This window comes from Macrosteles quadrilineatus, unplaced genomic scaffold, assembly GCF_028750875.1.
Source record: "Macrosteles quadrilineatus isolate MER2022 unplaced genomic scaffold, UCM_ALF_1.0 Scaffold_1__1_contigs__length_201487025, whole genome shotgun sequence".
NCBI classification, from domain to species: Eukaryota; Metazoa; Arthropoda; class Insecta; order Hemiptera; family Cicadellidae; genus Macrosteles; species Macrosteles quadrilineatus.
Genome location: NW_026542594.1, coordinates 72,337,831 through 72,355,338, shown reverse-complemented (window position 1 = coordinate 72,355,338; position 17,508 = coordinate 72,337,831). Strand labels below are relative to the sequence as shown.

General features: G+C 36.7%; 1 protein-coding gene across 9 annotated transcripts in view; it reads right to left on the bottom strand.

The window, feature by feature from the left end:
- Positions 1 to 17,508, bottom strand: part of LOC128983573 (glycerol-3-phosphate acyltransferase 1, mitochondrial) — a 223,575-nt gene that overhangs the window by 33,899 nt on the left and 172,168 nt on the right. For all 9 annotated transcript variants that reach the window (XM_054402900.1, XM_054402899.1, XM_054402894.1 and 6 more), the window contains 4 exons: positions 13,036 to 13,183; positions 2,046 to 2,245; positions 1,283 to 1,420; positions 361 to 468 (listed from right to left, as the gene is read on the bottom strand). In XM_054402900.1, coding sequence (XP_054258875.1) covers positions 361 to 468; positions 1,283 to 1,420; positions 2,046 to 2,245; positions 13,036 to 13,183 — 594 coding nt within the window. The remainder of the gene's footprint in view (positions 1 to 360; positions 469 to 1,282; positions 1,421 to 2,045; positions 2,246 to 13,035; positions 13,184 to 17,508) is intronic.

The following is a 17,508-nucleotide window of genomic DNA, read 5'->3' as shown; positions in this document are numbered from 1 at the left end:
CAAAATTCATGTTTTTGGCCCCTGGACTATATTGTTAAGACAATAATAGGTTTTTTACATACCTCAGTCAAATAGTCCAAAAATGGTACTGCTCAACAGCTTACATGTTTCGTTGCGAAGACAACATTATCAAAGCTTGCAACTCGTCAAAAACACATGTAAAACACGAACACGAACACAGAAAACATTAATATGGTACGAATACACGATTGACATTTAGATAGCGCTATCATAATACTGATTTGGTCCGGCGCCGCGCATCCAAATGACATCCAAATGAAAAAGTAAATGGGTCCCAGGCCCCCCTCGCTCTTACCATGAGACCTACTTCCCTATGGGGAAATTCGCTAAAAAACTCACCTGTCTGTCTTCCAACCTGTGAAGATTGAGAACTGTAGTTGTGTAGACATCAATGAAAGGTTGCAGCATAGTTGAATACAGCCTCTGGGATTCATTGTCTAGGTTAACCTAGCAAAAACATACTACTTAATACTAATAATATATACCAACAACATTACAGAACAATACAAATCAAATGTGAATAGCCAATAAAATTCCCAAGGCCACTAACTATGTAATTGAACAAACGGAAGAGAATTGAAGGTGATCGAGTTGGTAAGAGAAATGTAGAACATGGATTACATGTGTAGCAACAGACACTGACAGCAGTATGGTCCATAGCAAATGTTTCTTATAAAGGAAATACCTTAAAATAGAAAGGTGAAGCAAAGAGGATGAGTAATGGCGGCGGGAAAGTGAATTAACCATCTTAAAATACGATCCAAATCCTTAAATAGCCTCATCGTTGGTGATCACCCTTACAGTGAAATTTAGTTTATCGAGGAAATACAACAGTGCTTTACTCAATTTAGGACAAAATAAATTGTTGAAAGCAGCATCTTGCCTGTTTTCTAAGTACTTGGACAAGTGATCAATTCAACTGGTTGTTCATTTCCATCACCTGATTATGATCCCTAAGATTTACAGCTATGTCAAGGTCAAAATTTATTTTACAATTTAAAAGTTTACCCGAGCGAAAAGCTGACAAAACAGCTTATATAAAGTATTTTAAAACAACTTTTTCGTATCTAAATGATTTGGCAATTTGAACCAGGTCCAGTGCCAATTGATTCGGATTATGGTCCTAATTTTGAATTGTATTCAATATGCAGAGAAGTTTTTTTTTATAATAAGCAAGCATTATAGGCTGTCTTTGACATTGATAGTTAAGTAAAAAAGTAACAGGATATAAATTTAACAATAGTGTGATTACTCTTATTACCTTATAAGTTGGGCCTAAATCTTCTATTCTGTTGTTTAAAGTTAAGTGTTGATCGTCGTCCTCAGTCTCATCACCAGAGTCCTCAATCTGCTTAGCATACCTTTGGCTCCACTCTTGTTCCTCTGTTAGCATGACTTTCTAAAACACATCAATTGACATGATTACTATTGGATTTTTTTTTTTGTCCTAAGGACGCTAGGCACGAGCCTGGGATTGTTTTTCACATTACTTCAGGCTAGACCTAGGGGTTGCGGCATTATCACTTAGATAAAATCCATTGGTGACTTGGCGGGGATCGAACCCGGGACCTCAGGGACTGAAGTCCCGCGCTCTAACCACTACGCCAGCTCGCTCCCCATTACTATTGGATTAGTATAATATTTGATTCCTTGGATTAGTACTCTATAGATTTACTGTTCAAGGCCAAGGAAAAGTCCTTAAGTTAAACTAAACAAAATCGAACGAGGATTTGAAAATCTAGGTTCAGTAAATAAAATATGAAATTTTAAAGCAGTGAATTTAAGCTGGTCAAATTGTGAATTCCTCAGTAAAGAACTTCTCAAGAATCAAGTTGATGTTATCATACTTGGGGAATAATAAGATTCAATAAGAAATTAATAATAAGATTAAGAAACTCATACTAGACAACAATCTTGCGCAACACATCATAGCAGGATTTGATGCTGAAATACTATACTATACTATACTATACTATATACACTATATATACTATATATACTATACTATGATGTATTAGGCCTACCTGCTGAGGTATAAGGATATCCGATGTTAGAAAAGTGTCCATAACTTCATTTAACGCTGTTTCCAATGACTGGCATGTCTTGGTGAATATGAATTCATATTGCATGACCTCACATAGCTCAATACACTTGGAAATGAGCTGGCCTCTATGTACTTCACCAGCAAATGGTTTAAGTTTTGCAAGGCACTTTATACTGGTTCCTTTAACACAAAACATTACACAATTTTATTTATTATACAATAAAAACCCCTTTCAGGGCATGGATTTCATACCTATTTTCTGGTGGACACACAAGGTAGGTGTAAAGTATTTCATATAGTATACTCTGCTGAGTATGACCATTATTATATAGCCTATGTATCATGATGGCAGTGTTTGAGTAAATAAACCGTTGCCGTGGTCCGATCATCACGCCACCCTCAACCGACCAATCACAACACAGCCTGACCACGCTCCTATTATCCCGGCTTTTCCTCGCAGTCTTCCAGCAGCTCCCGTGATGTAACCAACTCCCGTGTTAGTCCCGTCCGCATCGGCCGTGGCATTTTAACTATAAAAATGTGTTCTTATTTAATTCCATCTTCATTAGAAACCACAGACATTCCAGTAGGGAGTACCAAAATGCCTGAACAGAGGAGCAACTCTTAAGAAATCCACCAATTATGTAAACTTTACCTGAGCTGACCATTGTTTATTTTATTTAATTTTAGTGATTGGCCGATCCCTAAATTGGTCGATTCCGATACCGATTCCGATTCTACAACTTTGGTTTTGATTCTCGATTCCACACTCGATACCGATACCTGTTAAAAATTCAATTAATAACACATATAACTTATGTGTGCTTCTCGTTATCCCTATTAAATAAAGGAGCAAAATAATCATTGCTATTGATTAAAGTTACATAGATTAGGTTAGCCTATATGGAAAATAAGATAGGCCACTTCAAGAAGACATGCATTTTAACATATTTTATTAAATTAAATTGAGACAACAATCACAGGTTTAGGTAGGCCTAAAATGTTCACTGAGTTTTTTGTTTGCATGAGAATTCATACATTTAAGCCTACAATGAATGTTCCATATTGCTTGAAGTATAATAATATGAATAAAGAAAGTTATGAAGTAAGTTATGAATAAAGAATATTTGATTGATAGATTGATATAAACCCAAAGTCAATATCAAAGTCATCTTCAATACTGTCATCATCAATATCACTTAAATTACTTAAGAATCCCATAAAAGTCATGGAGTTCATCACATCACTAGAACGAGATCATAATCCACTTTGAACCATTTTGAACAACTCACCAGGCACACACAGCAAACAAACAACAAAACCAAAACATAAACATAGGTTAAACTAGTGATGGTCGGATCCGGATATCGGACTACCGGATCCGCCGGATCCGAGCTAGAACCGGCACCGGATCGGATCCAAAAATTCCGGATCTTGGGCTGGATCCGGTTTTGATGGATCCGATTTTTAAAAATTTTTTCCCGATTTTTTCCTAACACAAAGCTGTCTGTATCACTGTACAACCCCGATTTTTTTTCCAACACAAAGCTGTCTGTATCACTGTACAACACCGATTTTTTTTACTAACACAAAGCTGTCTGTATCACTGTACAATCCAGATTTTTTACTAACACAAAAAGCTGTCTGTATCACTGTACAACACCGATTTTTTTACTAACACAAAACTGTCTGTATCACTCTACAACCCCGAATGTTTTTACTAGCACAAAGCTGTCTGTATCTCTGTACAACCCCGATTTGTTTACTAAACACAAAGCAGTATGTATCACTGTACAACACCGTTTTTTTTACTAACACAAAGCTGTCTGTATCACTGTACAACCCCGATTTTTTTACAAACACAAAGCTGTCTGTATCAATCTACAACCCCGAATGTTTTTACTAGCACAAAGCTGTCTGTATCACTGTACAACCCCGATTTGTTTACTAAACACAAAGCTGTCTGTATCACTGTACAACCCCGATTTTTTTACCAACACAAAGCTGTCTGTATCACTGTACAACATTGATTTTTTTACTAACACAAAACTGTCTGTATCACTCTACAAAACCGATTTGATTACTAAACACAAAGCTGTCTGTATCAATGTACAACACCGAATGTTTTTACTAGCACAAAGCTGTCTGTATCACTGTACAACCCCGATTTGTTTACTAAACACAAAGCTGTCTGTATCACTGTACAACCCCGATTTTTTTACCAACACAAAGCTGTCTGTATCACTGTACAACATTGATTTTTTTACTAACACAAAACTGTCTGTATCACTCTACAAAACCGATTTGATTACTAAACACAAAGCTGTCTGTATCAATGTACAACACCGATTTTTTTACTAACACGAATCTGTCTGTATCACTGTACAACCCCGATTTTTTACTAACACAAAAAGCTGTCTGCATCACTGTACAAAACCGATTTGATTACTAAACACAAAGCTGTCTGTATCACTGTACAACACCGATTTTTTTACTAACACAAATCTGTCTGTATCACTGTACAACCCCGATTTGTTTACTAAACACAAAGCTGTCTGTATCACTGTACAACACCGATTTTTTTACTAAGACGAATCTGTCTGTATCACTGTACAACCCCGATTCTTTACTAACACAAAAAGCTGTCTGCATCACTGTACAAAACCGATTTGATTACTAAACACAAAGCTGTCTGTATCACTGTACAACACCGATTTTTTACTAACACAAAAAGCTGTCTGTATCACTCTACAACCCCAAATATTTTTACTAGCACAAAGCTATCTGTATCACTGTACAACACCGATTTTTTTACTAAGACGAATCTGTCTGTATCACTGTACAACCCCGATTTTTTACTAACACAAAAAGCTGTCTGCATCACTGTACAAAACCGATTTGATTACTAAACACAAAGCTGTCTGTATCACTGTACAACACCGATTTTTTTACTAACACAAATCTGTCTGTATCACTGTACAACCCCGATTTGTTTACTAAACACAAAGCTGTCTGTATCACTGTACAGCACCGATTTTTTACTAACACAAAAAGCTGTCTGTATCACTCTACAACCCCAAATATTTTTACTAGCACAAAGCTATCTGTATCACTGTACAACCCCGATTTGTTTACTAGCACAAAGCTGTCTGTATCACTCTACAACAGAGAAAAAATTGTTGTAAACATTCAGACTGTTGAGATAGGCGAGTGTAATCAGGATAATATATCTAATTTAATTAAAATAATAAAAGACTCAACTGATAATGCTACAAAGCAACAAAAACATAATCTTACTTTCAGGCAACCATGGTTTGATATTGATTGTTTTTTACAACGAAAGAGAGTTTTTAGGTCATTAAATGTATTTAGAAAAAACAGGGAATATCAGTTTAGAATTGGATATATTAACGAGAGCAGAAAGTATAAGTCAATGTGCCAAGATAAAAAGAGAGCATATTTAGAATCTCAAATAAGTAGTATTACGCAAGCAACCGATACAAATAAGTTTTGGAGGGCAGTTAATAGCTTTAAAAAGAAAGATAATAACAGGATTGGAAGCATCACGCCCTTGGACTGGGTAAGACATTTTAAAACGTTGCTCAACCCTCCATTGCTGACTGGAAAGATACAGTTTGCCGAACCATTGATTTTAGATGCATTCTTAGATAGCGACTTTAGTATGGGAGAGTTGAAAAACGTCCTAAAAAAGGTTAAATGTAACAAGGCCCCAGGGATTGATAGAGTCCCATATGAATATTTTAAGTATGCTCCAGATTCATTTCATATCAAATTATTATCTATTTTTAATAATATTTACAGAACTGGGAATGTTCCAGAATCGTTTAAAAGGTCGATAGTGTATCCATTACATAAAAAAGGAGATATTAACCTAGTTGAAAACTACAGAGGATTGTCGTTTATAGACTGTGTAGGAAAGATTTTTATCAGTCTAACAAATAACAGATTAGTAAATTGGGTCAACGGTAAAGGTTTGTTCACGGAATTCCAGGCAGGATTTCGCCAAGGTTACTCGACTATAGATAACATTTTTAATCTCACTTGTATAGCTCATCTGCAATTAGCGGAAAAAAAGGGTAAATTATTTACTTTTTTTGTGGATTTCTCAAGTGCATTTGATACGATAGATAGGGAGGCTTTAATTTATAAAATGTCTTGTATGGGTGTGTCGTCAAAATACAGAAATATGCTAAAAAATTATTATCAAGGCACAAAAGCAACAGTGTGGTGTCAGGAGGGAATTACTGAGCACTTCAGCACCTCCATGGGTTTAAGGCAAGGTTGTATATGTAGCCCAACAAATTTTGCTATTTTTATAAACGACTTGCCAGATGTACTAGAGGGAGGATGTTGTTATGGTGGAGTAAGAGTCAATGTCCTGATGTATGCTGACGATATCGTTCTCTTATCTCCAACTGCAACCGGCCTTCAACACATGATTAAACGATTGGAGAATTACTGTGAAACTTGGAATTTACGCTTAAATTTAGCTAAATCAAAAATTATGGTTTTCAGAAAAGGTGGGAGGCTTGGGTCCAGTTCTAAATGGTGGTACAAGGGTGAACAAATCGAAATTGTAAACAATTATAAATATTTAGGAGTAAACTTTACAAGTTCACTCTCGTGGGAAATGCATTTTAAAGAAAAATCGTCAGCTTCCAAATTAGCTGTTAATTTAATCTGGAGTAATTTAATAAGTAATAATCAAGTGCCGATTAATGCAAAAATAGTGTGTTATAATTCAATAGTTAGAGCGTTGCTGAGTTATGGAGCACAAGTTTGGGGTTTTATTAAGAGTAAAACGGTTGAATCTGCTCAAAATAACTTTGTCAAAAAATTATTTAGATTGCCTCAAAATACTCCAAATTACGTATTACACCTAGAATGTCAGTTTGATCAGGTTTATTTTTACACATTAAGTTTGCACATTGGTTATATTATTAGAGTATTGTTTTTACCAGTGAATAGACTTCCTTATATCTTGGCTAGGCAGATAATTTTGAAAAAAATATTTTGGTACAGGGAGATGTTAAAAATGGGCGAAAGACGGGGAGTAGCGTTGGACGTCGATTTTAACAGATTGCAAATTTTTCAATCTCGATTGTTTGAATTATTAGAGTTAGAGAGAACGGCTTGGCGACAGGATTGTCTGGGTTCGGCATTGACTAGTCGTTATCACCAGCAGTATCTGAACCTTGACCTCCACCTTGGAGATAGATCGTTCCTTTTTGCGGACCTAAATGTTAAACTTATGTCCTGGATTATAAAAGCTAGAACAGAGTTAATAAATCTTAACTATAAGCCCTGGATGGAAAATCAAATTTATTTATGTTCACTATGTAATCTCAACCGAGATGAAACGGTGTACCATTTTATAGCAGAATGTCCAATTTTAAAAAATGTACGTCAAATTTGGTTTAACAAGTTATATTTAAATGAATATGAGTTTTTTGAATTTTTAAATGGCAAAGATTGGCGGGCATTGGGAAATTATCTTAAAGAGGCGTGGTGTAAAAGGTGGGAATTGATAATGGAGTTTAATTATTAAATTTAATAATTGAGATATCAATACAAAAGTGGGAAAATTTATGTACTTAAAAATGTATAAAATATTGTTTGTTAAGTATTTGTCTAAGTAAAAATAGGCTTGTTTTTATTTTATTTTTTATTATTACTTATATTTTATTGCTGTTTGTAGAATAAATTCAGATTCTTAATAGGCTATATTTTAAATTTTATTTTTGATTCATTTGCTAACTGATCCTTTTTACTATGTAGTGCTATTTGTGTATTTGTTACTAGAAATCAGTTTATTTAATGAATTATAGTTTGTGATTTATGGACTCTTTTTTAATGTGTTTTAAAATATTGTAAAATCAGTATGTCAACCACAAAACAGACGGTCTTTGACCCTTGTTCTTTGTGTTTATGTAAAAACACTGTATTGATATTTTATTTCAATAAACACTTTTTCTTCTTCTTCTTCTTCTTCTTCTTCACCAGGCACACACAGCAAACAAACAACAAAACCAAAACATAAACATAGGTTAAACTAGTGATGGTCGGATCCGGATATCGGACTACCGGATCCGCCGGATCCGAGCTAGAACCGGCACCGGATCGGATCCAAAAAATTCCGGATCTTGGGCTGGATACGGTTTTGATGGATCCGATTTTTAAAAATTTGTTCCCGATTTTTTCCTAACACAAAGCTGTCTGTATCACTGTACAACCCCGATTCTTTTTCCAACACAAAGCTGTCTGTATCACTGTACAACACCGATTTTTTTTACTAACACAAAGCTGTCTGTATCACTGTACAATCCAGATTTTTTACTAACACAAAAAGCTGTCTGTATCACTGTACAACACCGATTTTTTTACTAACACAAAACTGTCTGTATCACTCTACAACCCCGAATGTTTTTACTAGCACAAAGCTGTCTGTATCTCTGTACAACCCCGATTTGTTTACTAAACACAAAGCAGTATGTATCACTGTACAACACCGTTTTTTTTACTAACACAAAGCTGTCTGTATCACTGTACAACCCCGATTTTTTTACAAACACAAAGCTGTCTGTATCAATCTACAACCCCGAATGTTTTTACTAGCACAAAGCTGTCTGTATCACTGTACAACCCCGATTTGTTTACTAAACACAAAGCTGTCTGTATCACTGTACAACCCCGATTTTTTTACAAACACAAAGCTGTCTGTATCAATCTACAACCCCGAATGTTTTTACTAGCACAAAGCTGTCTGTATCACTGTACAACCCCGATTTGTTTACTAAACACAAAGCTGTCTGTATCACTGTACAACCCCGATTTTTTTACCAACACAAAGCTGTCTGTATCACTGTACAACATTGATTTTTTTACTAACACAAAACTGTCTGTATCACTCTACAAAACCGATTTGATTACTAAACACAAAGCTGTCTGTATCAATGTACAACACCGATTTTTTTACTAACACGAATCTGTCTGTATCACTGTACAACCCCGATTTTTTACTAACACAAAAAGCTGTCTGCATCACTGTACAAAACCGATTTTTTACTAACACAAAAAGCTGTCTGCATCACTGTACAAAACCGATTTGATTACTAAACACAAAGCTGTCTGTATCACTGTACAACACCGATTTTTTTACTAACACAAATCTGTCTGTATCACTGTACAACCCCGATTTGTTTACTAAACACAAAGCTGTCTGTATCACTGTACAACACCGATTTTTTTACTAAGACGAATCTGTCTGTATCACTGTACAACCCCGATTCTTTACTAACACAAAAAGCTGTCTGCATCACTGTACAAAACCGATTTTTTTACCAACACAAAGCTGTCTGTATCACTGTACAACATTGATTTTTTTACTAACACAAAACTGTCTGTATCACTCTACAAAACCGATTTGATTACTAAACACAAAGCTGTCTGTATCAATGTACAACACCGATTTTTTTACTAACACGAATCTGTCTGTATCACTGTACAACCCCGATTTTTTACTAACACAAAAAGCTGTCTGCATCACTGTACAAAACCGATTTGATTACTAAACACAAAGCTGTCTGTATCACTGTACAACACCGATTTTTTTACTAACACAAATCTGTCTGTATCACTGTACAACCCCGATTTGTTTACTAAACACAAAGCTGTCTGTATCACTGTACAACACCGATTTTTTTACTAAGACGAATCTGTCTGTATCACTGTACAACCCCGATTCTTTACTAACACAAAAAGCTGTCTGCATCACTGTACAAAACCGATTTGATTACTAAACACAAAGCTGTCTGTATCACTGTACAACACCGATTTTTTACTAACACAAAAAGCTGTCTGTATCACTCTACAACCCCAAATATTTTTACTAGCACAAAGCTATCTGTATCACTGTACAACACTGATTTTTTTACTAAGACGAATCTGTCTGTATCACTGTACAACCCCGATTTTTTACTAACACAAAAAGCTGTCTGCATCACTGTACAAAACCGATTTGATTACTAAACACAAAGCTGTCTGTATCACTGTACAACACCGATTTTTTTACTAACACAAATCTGTCTGTATCACTGTACAACCCCGATTTGTTTACTAAACACAAAGCTGTCTGTATCACTGTACAACACCGATTTTTTACTAACACAAAAAGCTGTCTGTATCACTCTACAACCCCAAATATTTTTACTAGCACAAAGCTATCTGTATCACTGTACAACCCCGATTTGTTTACTAGCACAAAGCTGTCTGTATCACTCTACAACCACAATTTTTTACTAACACAAAAAGCTGTAGGTATCACTCTACAACTCCGATTTTTTACCAACACAAATCTGTCTGTATCACTGTACAACCCCGATTTTTTCCAGATTTTTTTACTAACACAAAGCTGTCTGTATCTATGTACAAGACCGTTTTTTCCCCGAGTGTTTGTCTCTTGACGCAAACAACTTATATGGCAAGGCCATGTCTCAGTGTTTGCATCTTGATGCAAATAACTTATATGGCTAGGCCATGTCTCAGCATTTGTCTCTTGATGCAAATAACTTATATGACAAGGCCATATCTCAGTGTTTGTCTTTTGATGCAAATAACTTATATGGCAAGGCCATGACTCAGTGTTTGTCTTTTGATGCAAATAACTTATATGGCAAGGCCATGACTCAGTATTTGTCTCTTGATGCAAATAACTTATATGGCAAGGTTATGACTCAGTGTTTGTCTTTTGATGCAAATAACTTATATGGCAAGGCCATGACTCAGTGTTTGTCTTTTGATGCAAATAACTTATATGGCAAGGCCATGACTCAGTATTTGTCTCTTGATGCAAATAACTTATATGGCAAGGTTATGACTCAGTGTTTGTCTTTTGATGCAAATAACTTATATGGCAAGGCCATGTCTCAGTGTTTGTCTCTTAATTCAAATAACTTATATGGCAAGGTCATGTCTTAGTGTTTGTCTCTTGGTGCAAATAATTTATATGGCAAGGCCATGTTTCAGTTTTTGTCTCTTGATACAAATAAATAACATATATGGCAATGGCATGTATCTTTCCGAACTGAATCGGACCAGATTTTTCGGTTATCTTCACACCTCTAGTTTTTAGTTCTGTACCTGGATGATAAGCTAACGGCCTATAATTTTGTCTCAAAAATATCCCGTTAGTATTTTAATCTCACCTGATGCTTTGTGATAAAAAATAATAAAAGTATGATTTAAATTGGCATTCTGTTAATTACGTTTTTTTTTAACCCGCCCTTATGACAGTGTGTATCTGGATCCGGATCCGAATTTTTCAAGATCCGGATCCGGTACCGACATTTTCTTGGATCCGCCCATCACTAGGTTAAACAATTAATTATTTTGATATTTGCAAACTCACACAGCTGTTTCAGTTCAGTCAGAGAGAAACAACAACATAATACCAATAAAAATTTAAAATACATGGCCAAATGGCTTTCTCCAATAGTCACCATTAAGCCATGAACTAGCTAAACAGCTGTACAAGTAAGCTGTGGCATTGATCAGGCATATATAAAAATAAACTATACACTATCATCAGCAACCCTATCACGAGTTAAAAAACGTAAGTTATACTAGTACGACTACACCTTATGTGTATTATATTTATATTCAATGCTTGTACAATCTGGCAACATTGCCCTCGATCTGACAACATGGCGGCAACTAGAGTTCTGTTGTTGTGTTAGCTGTCACTATTGTCAGTCAGTCAGTGAGTCAGTATTCTGTCATTTGGGCACTCGTTGTGAAATGCAAAAGCAAGCTATTTTGGATTATAACACTATTATGAATGTGAGATAATGAACTTGGAATTATTTATATTAGCTGACTTCAGAGTATTCCAAATAAACTATGATGTACCCCAATTTAGAACCTTCAATGTCAGTTGAGTTTAGCATCATAATTAACCTCACTTTTCAGAATCGGTATCCAGTACAATAAAGGGAAGTATCGAGTATCGGCGATTCTTCAGTATCGAGGTATGAGAATCGGAATCGGCCCATCCCTATTCAAATTAATTGTAGTTTTATTAAGGTTAAGTGTCAGTTTGCTAAATTTGTAACACAATAAGACACACTTTGAGCCAAAATGCATTCATATGAGAATCTTTGGATAGGGGCAACCCAGCCATAAATATGTTGAGAAATAAATACACTGATATGGATTCGAGTATTCTTGTGGACGACAGCAAAAACGAGAATTAAATGGGCTACAGACATTTAGCACGGCGGTTGCCGCGGACGCAGCCTGGGATGGGGCAAGGCCACACTAAAAAAACAGGCCGTAATGCTCGTCAAGCATGACGTCACGATAGAAGACGGCAATGACGTAATTAAGTTATATTTTTGTTTTCCATGATAAGATTAAAACAAGCAGCTGATCACAAACAGCAAAAATACGTCATTGCCGTCTTCTATCGTGACGTCATGCTAGACGAGCATTACAGCCTGTTTTTTTAGTGTGGCCTTGGATGGGGCCTCACTAGGAGCCTCAAAGGAAATGTTTTTCTGTTGAAAAATCAATTTAATTGATAATCTGGATGGAAAAAAGCGTCTGCGAAGATTGCACAACTGAAAATCATGACTTCACTGCAATTGCCTGAGATGATGATAATATTGAAGTCTCTGCGGCCACAAAAGATGTTCACAATATCTTTTTGCAAGTCTGACCCGTCAACCCCTTATAATATTAATACAAAATTAAGTGAAACTGTTTATTAACTAGCCTTCTAGGTATATTTTTTTATTAGATCGTCATAAAAAAGGGTCGAGTTCATAGAGTTGAAGCAATACCACGTCTATTTCTAGCCCCCTTCAGCACCCCCCCCCCCAAGAAATAAATAGAGGGGTCTCACTGGTGTGAGCGCCACAGGCCACCTAGATAGTAAATACGACTCTGCTTACCAATGACTGCCTCCATGATGAAGTGAGGTATCAGAATATTGCTGTAGTATTGCAGCTCTATCACATTGGGCAGCATAGTAACTGGTGTGATCATGACTCCATCATTGGTCCTTTCCTTCTTCACCATACCTGGACCCAATAAATCTACCTGAAATCAATAAATGTTAAACTACTAAAGACTCTCATGAGACGAGACTCATAGAAAGAAATTGATGTGTCCATTCCAAATATACTGACTTATACTATAATTGTTAATTTACATATGTTCTGTTCATTTGTTATTGTTTATATTATGATTCAGTTACATAATAGAATTGTGATTAAATAAAGTAAAAATTGAGTTACTACATTTAAATGTTACATTATTAAAATATCTAACAAATGGCGACGAGAATAATGGAAGATTTAGAAAAAAATAGCAGAAGATGTAAATAAAGTTAAGAAATTGAAATCATTGCAAAGAACAGTCAAGTTTTAGCTTGGAAATTTAAAGAAGTATGTGGACAATGGAACATTTTCTATCAATGAAATCAAAACTAGACTTGATTTGTTAGCTGAGATTAAATCAAAGTATGATCTAATTCAAGACAAGATCGACTTCTATATAGAAGAAGAAGATTTAGAAAATGAGCTAACTTACAGAGAAAGTATTGAAAACATGCTGATTGATACAAAAACAAGATTAATGGATGCCCAAATGCTTCATATGCCAAGTATGCAACATAGCTCTGATTCAAATCAAATTGATTGCATCACTGAAAATCTACAAGCTAATGCACCGATTCCAGTCCTTCCTACTTCAAATTTGAGCTTTACTCCTTACGATGAAAGGGAAAACTTTTCTAACTTTGCCAGAAGGCTGGAGGTTTTTATGACTTTAAAAGGTATAAATGATCCTAAGTTAAAAAAAAACCTTTACACTTCTACATGCCTTGACACCTCTTTTACATCAGAAACTATACAACCTATGTACACCAGACAATCCTATGACTAAAGAGTATGGGGAGCTTGTGACCTTACTTGACAACTTTCTAGATCCTAAAAAAAGTATTTTGGCTTTACAACACACATTTATTAGTCGAATAAAGGAAGATGGAGAATCTATTTCAAACTTTGCTACAGAAATAAAAAGGTTGTCAACGAATTGTAAATTTAATTGCGAAGCTTGTGGAAAATCTGTATTAGGCTAGACATGCTTTTACGACTACAACTCATACGTAGACTTAATGACAAAGACATTAAAATTCAGCTTTTACAGAAATGTGACCACAAACAATTTGTTGAAATTCTTAATACAGCTACTACTACAATGGAACTTTCAAAATTCAAAAGTACTTTGGTATGTCAAAAGAGTGGAAACTTAGACATAAATCAAGTAAAGTTTAATGCTAGAAATAATAGTACATCCAATGAAAATGAACAAATTCACAGATCTATAACAAAATCATACAACACAGGATTTTATACAAGTACCGGTAGTAAATTTTGTACAAAAGATTTTGAGTCACTGAAAGAGAAATGCTACCGATGTGAGAATGTAAACCATAGAGCGAATGTTTGTCCAATGATTGATGAAACCTGCAACGCCTGTGGAAAAATCGGACATATTTCAAGAGTATGCCTTAGTAAACATAAAAGCAGTAAAGGACAAGTTCATTACACTGAAAATAATGACATTTCTGAAGACAATATCCATGAAATTAATTTACTGTCTGACAAAAAGAGAGATGACAAATTTCACATTGATATTCATTATTCATTATTCATTATTCATTAGCCTTCGTCGTTGACCCTCTGATGAGGGAATAGACTGCGTCGTTGTTTAATACGAAAAAAAAAGACACAAAAACAAAGACTACACGCACATATAAAATAAAACTTATTTAACATGGCGGGCAGGCAGTAGGCGGTACAAAAAATTAATTGTCCCGCTCCAAATTGTCCTTAAAGAATTCCTCTACTTTGTAGTATGGTCTATTGATCATCAAGTCTTTCACAGCACTCTTGAACTTCCGGTCGTCCAGACATCGAATGCTGGAAGGGAGTCTGTTGAAGAACTTGATGGCTGACGTAGGGAAGGAATTGAGCGTCCTGCTCAATCTCGCACGGGGAACATCAAGATCCTGCCTAGCTCTGGTATTATGGGCGTGGATGTGGCTTCTGGTGTTGAGAAGAGGAACACTGCATTTGATTTCAACCAGGCAGGCGTAGATGTAGTGGCTGCAGACGGTTAGAATTCCAAGTCTCTTGAATATCGGTTTGCAGTGTTCTCTAAAAGGGCTCCTTGAGATTATACGGACTGCCGCTTTTTGAAGCTTTAAGACTTCCTCCACTTCCGACGCATGACCCCAAAGGTGTAGTCCATACGCAATGTGCGAATGAAACAGGGCATGGTATACCATGAGCAGGTACTGCTCCGTGACACATTTCCGGAGGCGCCTGAGGAGACAGTTGACTCTCGCAAGCCGTGTGGCAACATGGGCAGCATGGTCATTCCAGTCGAGTCGGCTGTCCAGCTGGAAACCGAGAAGTTTTACTGCAGCCATGTCGTCCGAGGAGTCTCTTGAGAGGGTACAAAGGAGTCTCTGGGTTTTGTCTCCATTCAGTTGCAGCTTATTCATCTGGAACCATGCTTTTGCTTCTTGGACCTGGATTATGGCTAAATCCCTAGTGTGGTGTAGGTTTGGCCCTTTAGTGAGAAGCGTGGTATCATCCGCAAATAGTATAGAGCTGCTGGTCTCGTCGATGTCGTTGATGAGGACCAGGAATAGAAGAGGGCCCAGCACAGATCCTTGGGGAACCCCCTGGTTCACCTCCAGTTCTAGAGAGCTTGCGCCTTCGAGTATTACCCTCTGGGTTCTGTTGGCTAGGTAGTTCTTGAAGGTGGAGAGAACCACACTACCAACGCCATATCTGCTGAGTTTTTTGAGCAGGATATCATGGGATACACAGTCAAAGGCTCTGCTGAGGTCACAGAGTGTTAGCATTACCGACTCCCCAGCTTCAAAGGCCTCGCCAACCTCTCTTGCAATCCTGGCAATCGCAGACGAAGTAGATCTCCCTGCGCGGAAACCGTGCTGTGAGTCTGAAAACAGCTGGTGTGTTTCAAAGTATGTATACAACTGATTCTTCATCACCGTCTCTATCACCTTACTAATCACAGGTAGTATCGAGATAGGTCTGTAACTCGAGATACTGGCATGATCACCTTTTTTGTATATTGGAATGGTCTTGGCTCTCTTTAGCTTGTCCGGAAAAACACCTGTCAACAAGCACCTGTTGATAACTGTAGTCAGGGGGGCAGAGATGTCATCAGCTACATCCTTCAGTAATTGGGATGACCAGCCAAAACAGTCACATGCTCTGGAACTTTTGAGTCCAGAGATTAGAGTCCGTATCTGCTTTTCTGAGATGGGATTCCATCTGTCAAGGGAACAGTGGAGCTCTTCCACACGCCTTCCGACATAAGCCAACGGGTCTTGGGGGCTATCTGGGATGTTGTAGATAATTTCTTCAACAGACGAGACAAAGAAGGTGTTGAAATCATCTGGACTCGCCATGCAGGACATTTTAGGCTTTTGGGGTTTCACACCATTTACCACACTCCAGGCTGCTTTGCATCGGTTTTGCGAGCTTTCAATGAAACGGACATTGGCCAACCGTTTGGCTTCCTCAACTTTTTTATTATAAAATCTTTTCAGGGCCAGGTAATTATGAACATCCCCTCTGTCTCGAAGGGCCATCATCAGGTTTTTCAAGTCGGTTAGGTTGATATAAAATTGGAAGGTAAAAACATTACTTTGGGGTTGGATACTGGAGCATCACTTGCATCGATTTCTTATGAAGACTACAAAAGACTAATTCCTTCCAAACGACTTTACAAGACTGGTGTAGAGCTGCACACCTACACAGGGGAGATCATAAAACCTAAAGGGGTTACATACGTAAAATGTGACTATAAGGGACAGTGTTTCATGCAAAAAATCTTTGTCATTTATCAACATGTCGATAGGATTTTTGGGCATGAATGGATGAGAGAAATAAGACTAGACTGGGGAGAAATAAAATCTATAAACATGAATGAAACAAGGAAGCCGGAGCTGGATTCATTACTTGCAAAATATGAAGGTTGATTTGACAAAAACATAGGGTCTATTCCAAACTTTGAAGCAAAACTTAACTTGAAGGACAACTCAAGCCCTATATACATAAGGGCTAGACAGGTTCCATATGCCATAAAGACAAAAGTTGAAAATGAACTCAGCCGTCTGGAAACCCAAAAGATTATCACCAAGGTAGACAACTCGGAATGGGGAACACCTATTGTGCCTGTCATAAAACCCAATGGTGACATTTGTACCTGCGCTGATTTAAAAGTTACTCTGAACAAAGTGGTGAAAGACAAGAAATACCCAATTCCGAGGATTGAAGACATTTTTTCTACAATGAGTGGAGGTAAATACTTTTGTTCTC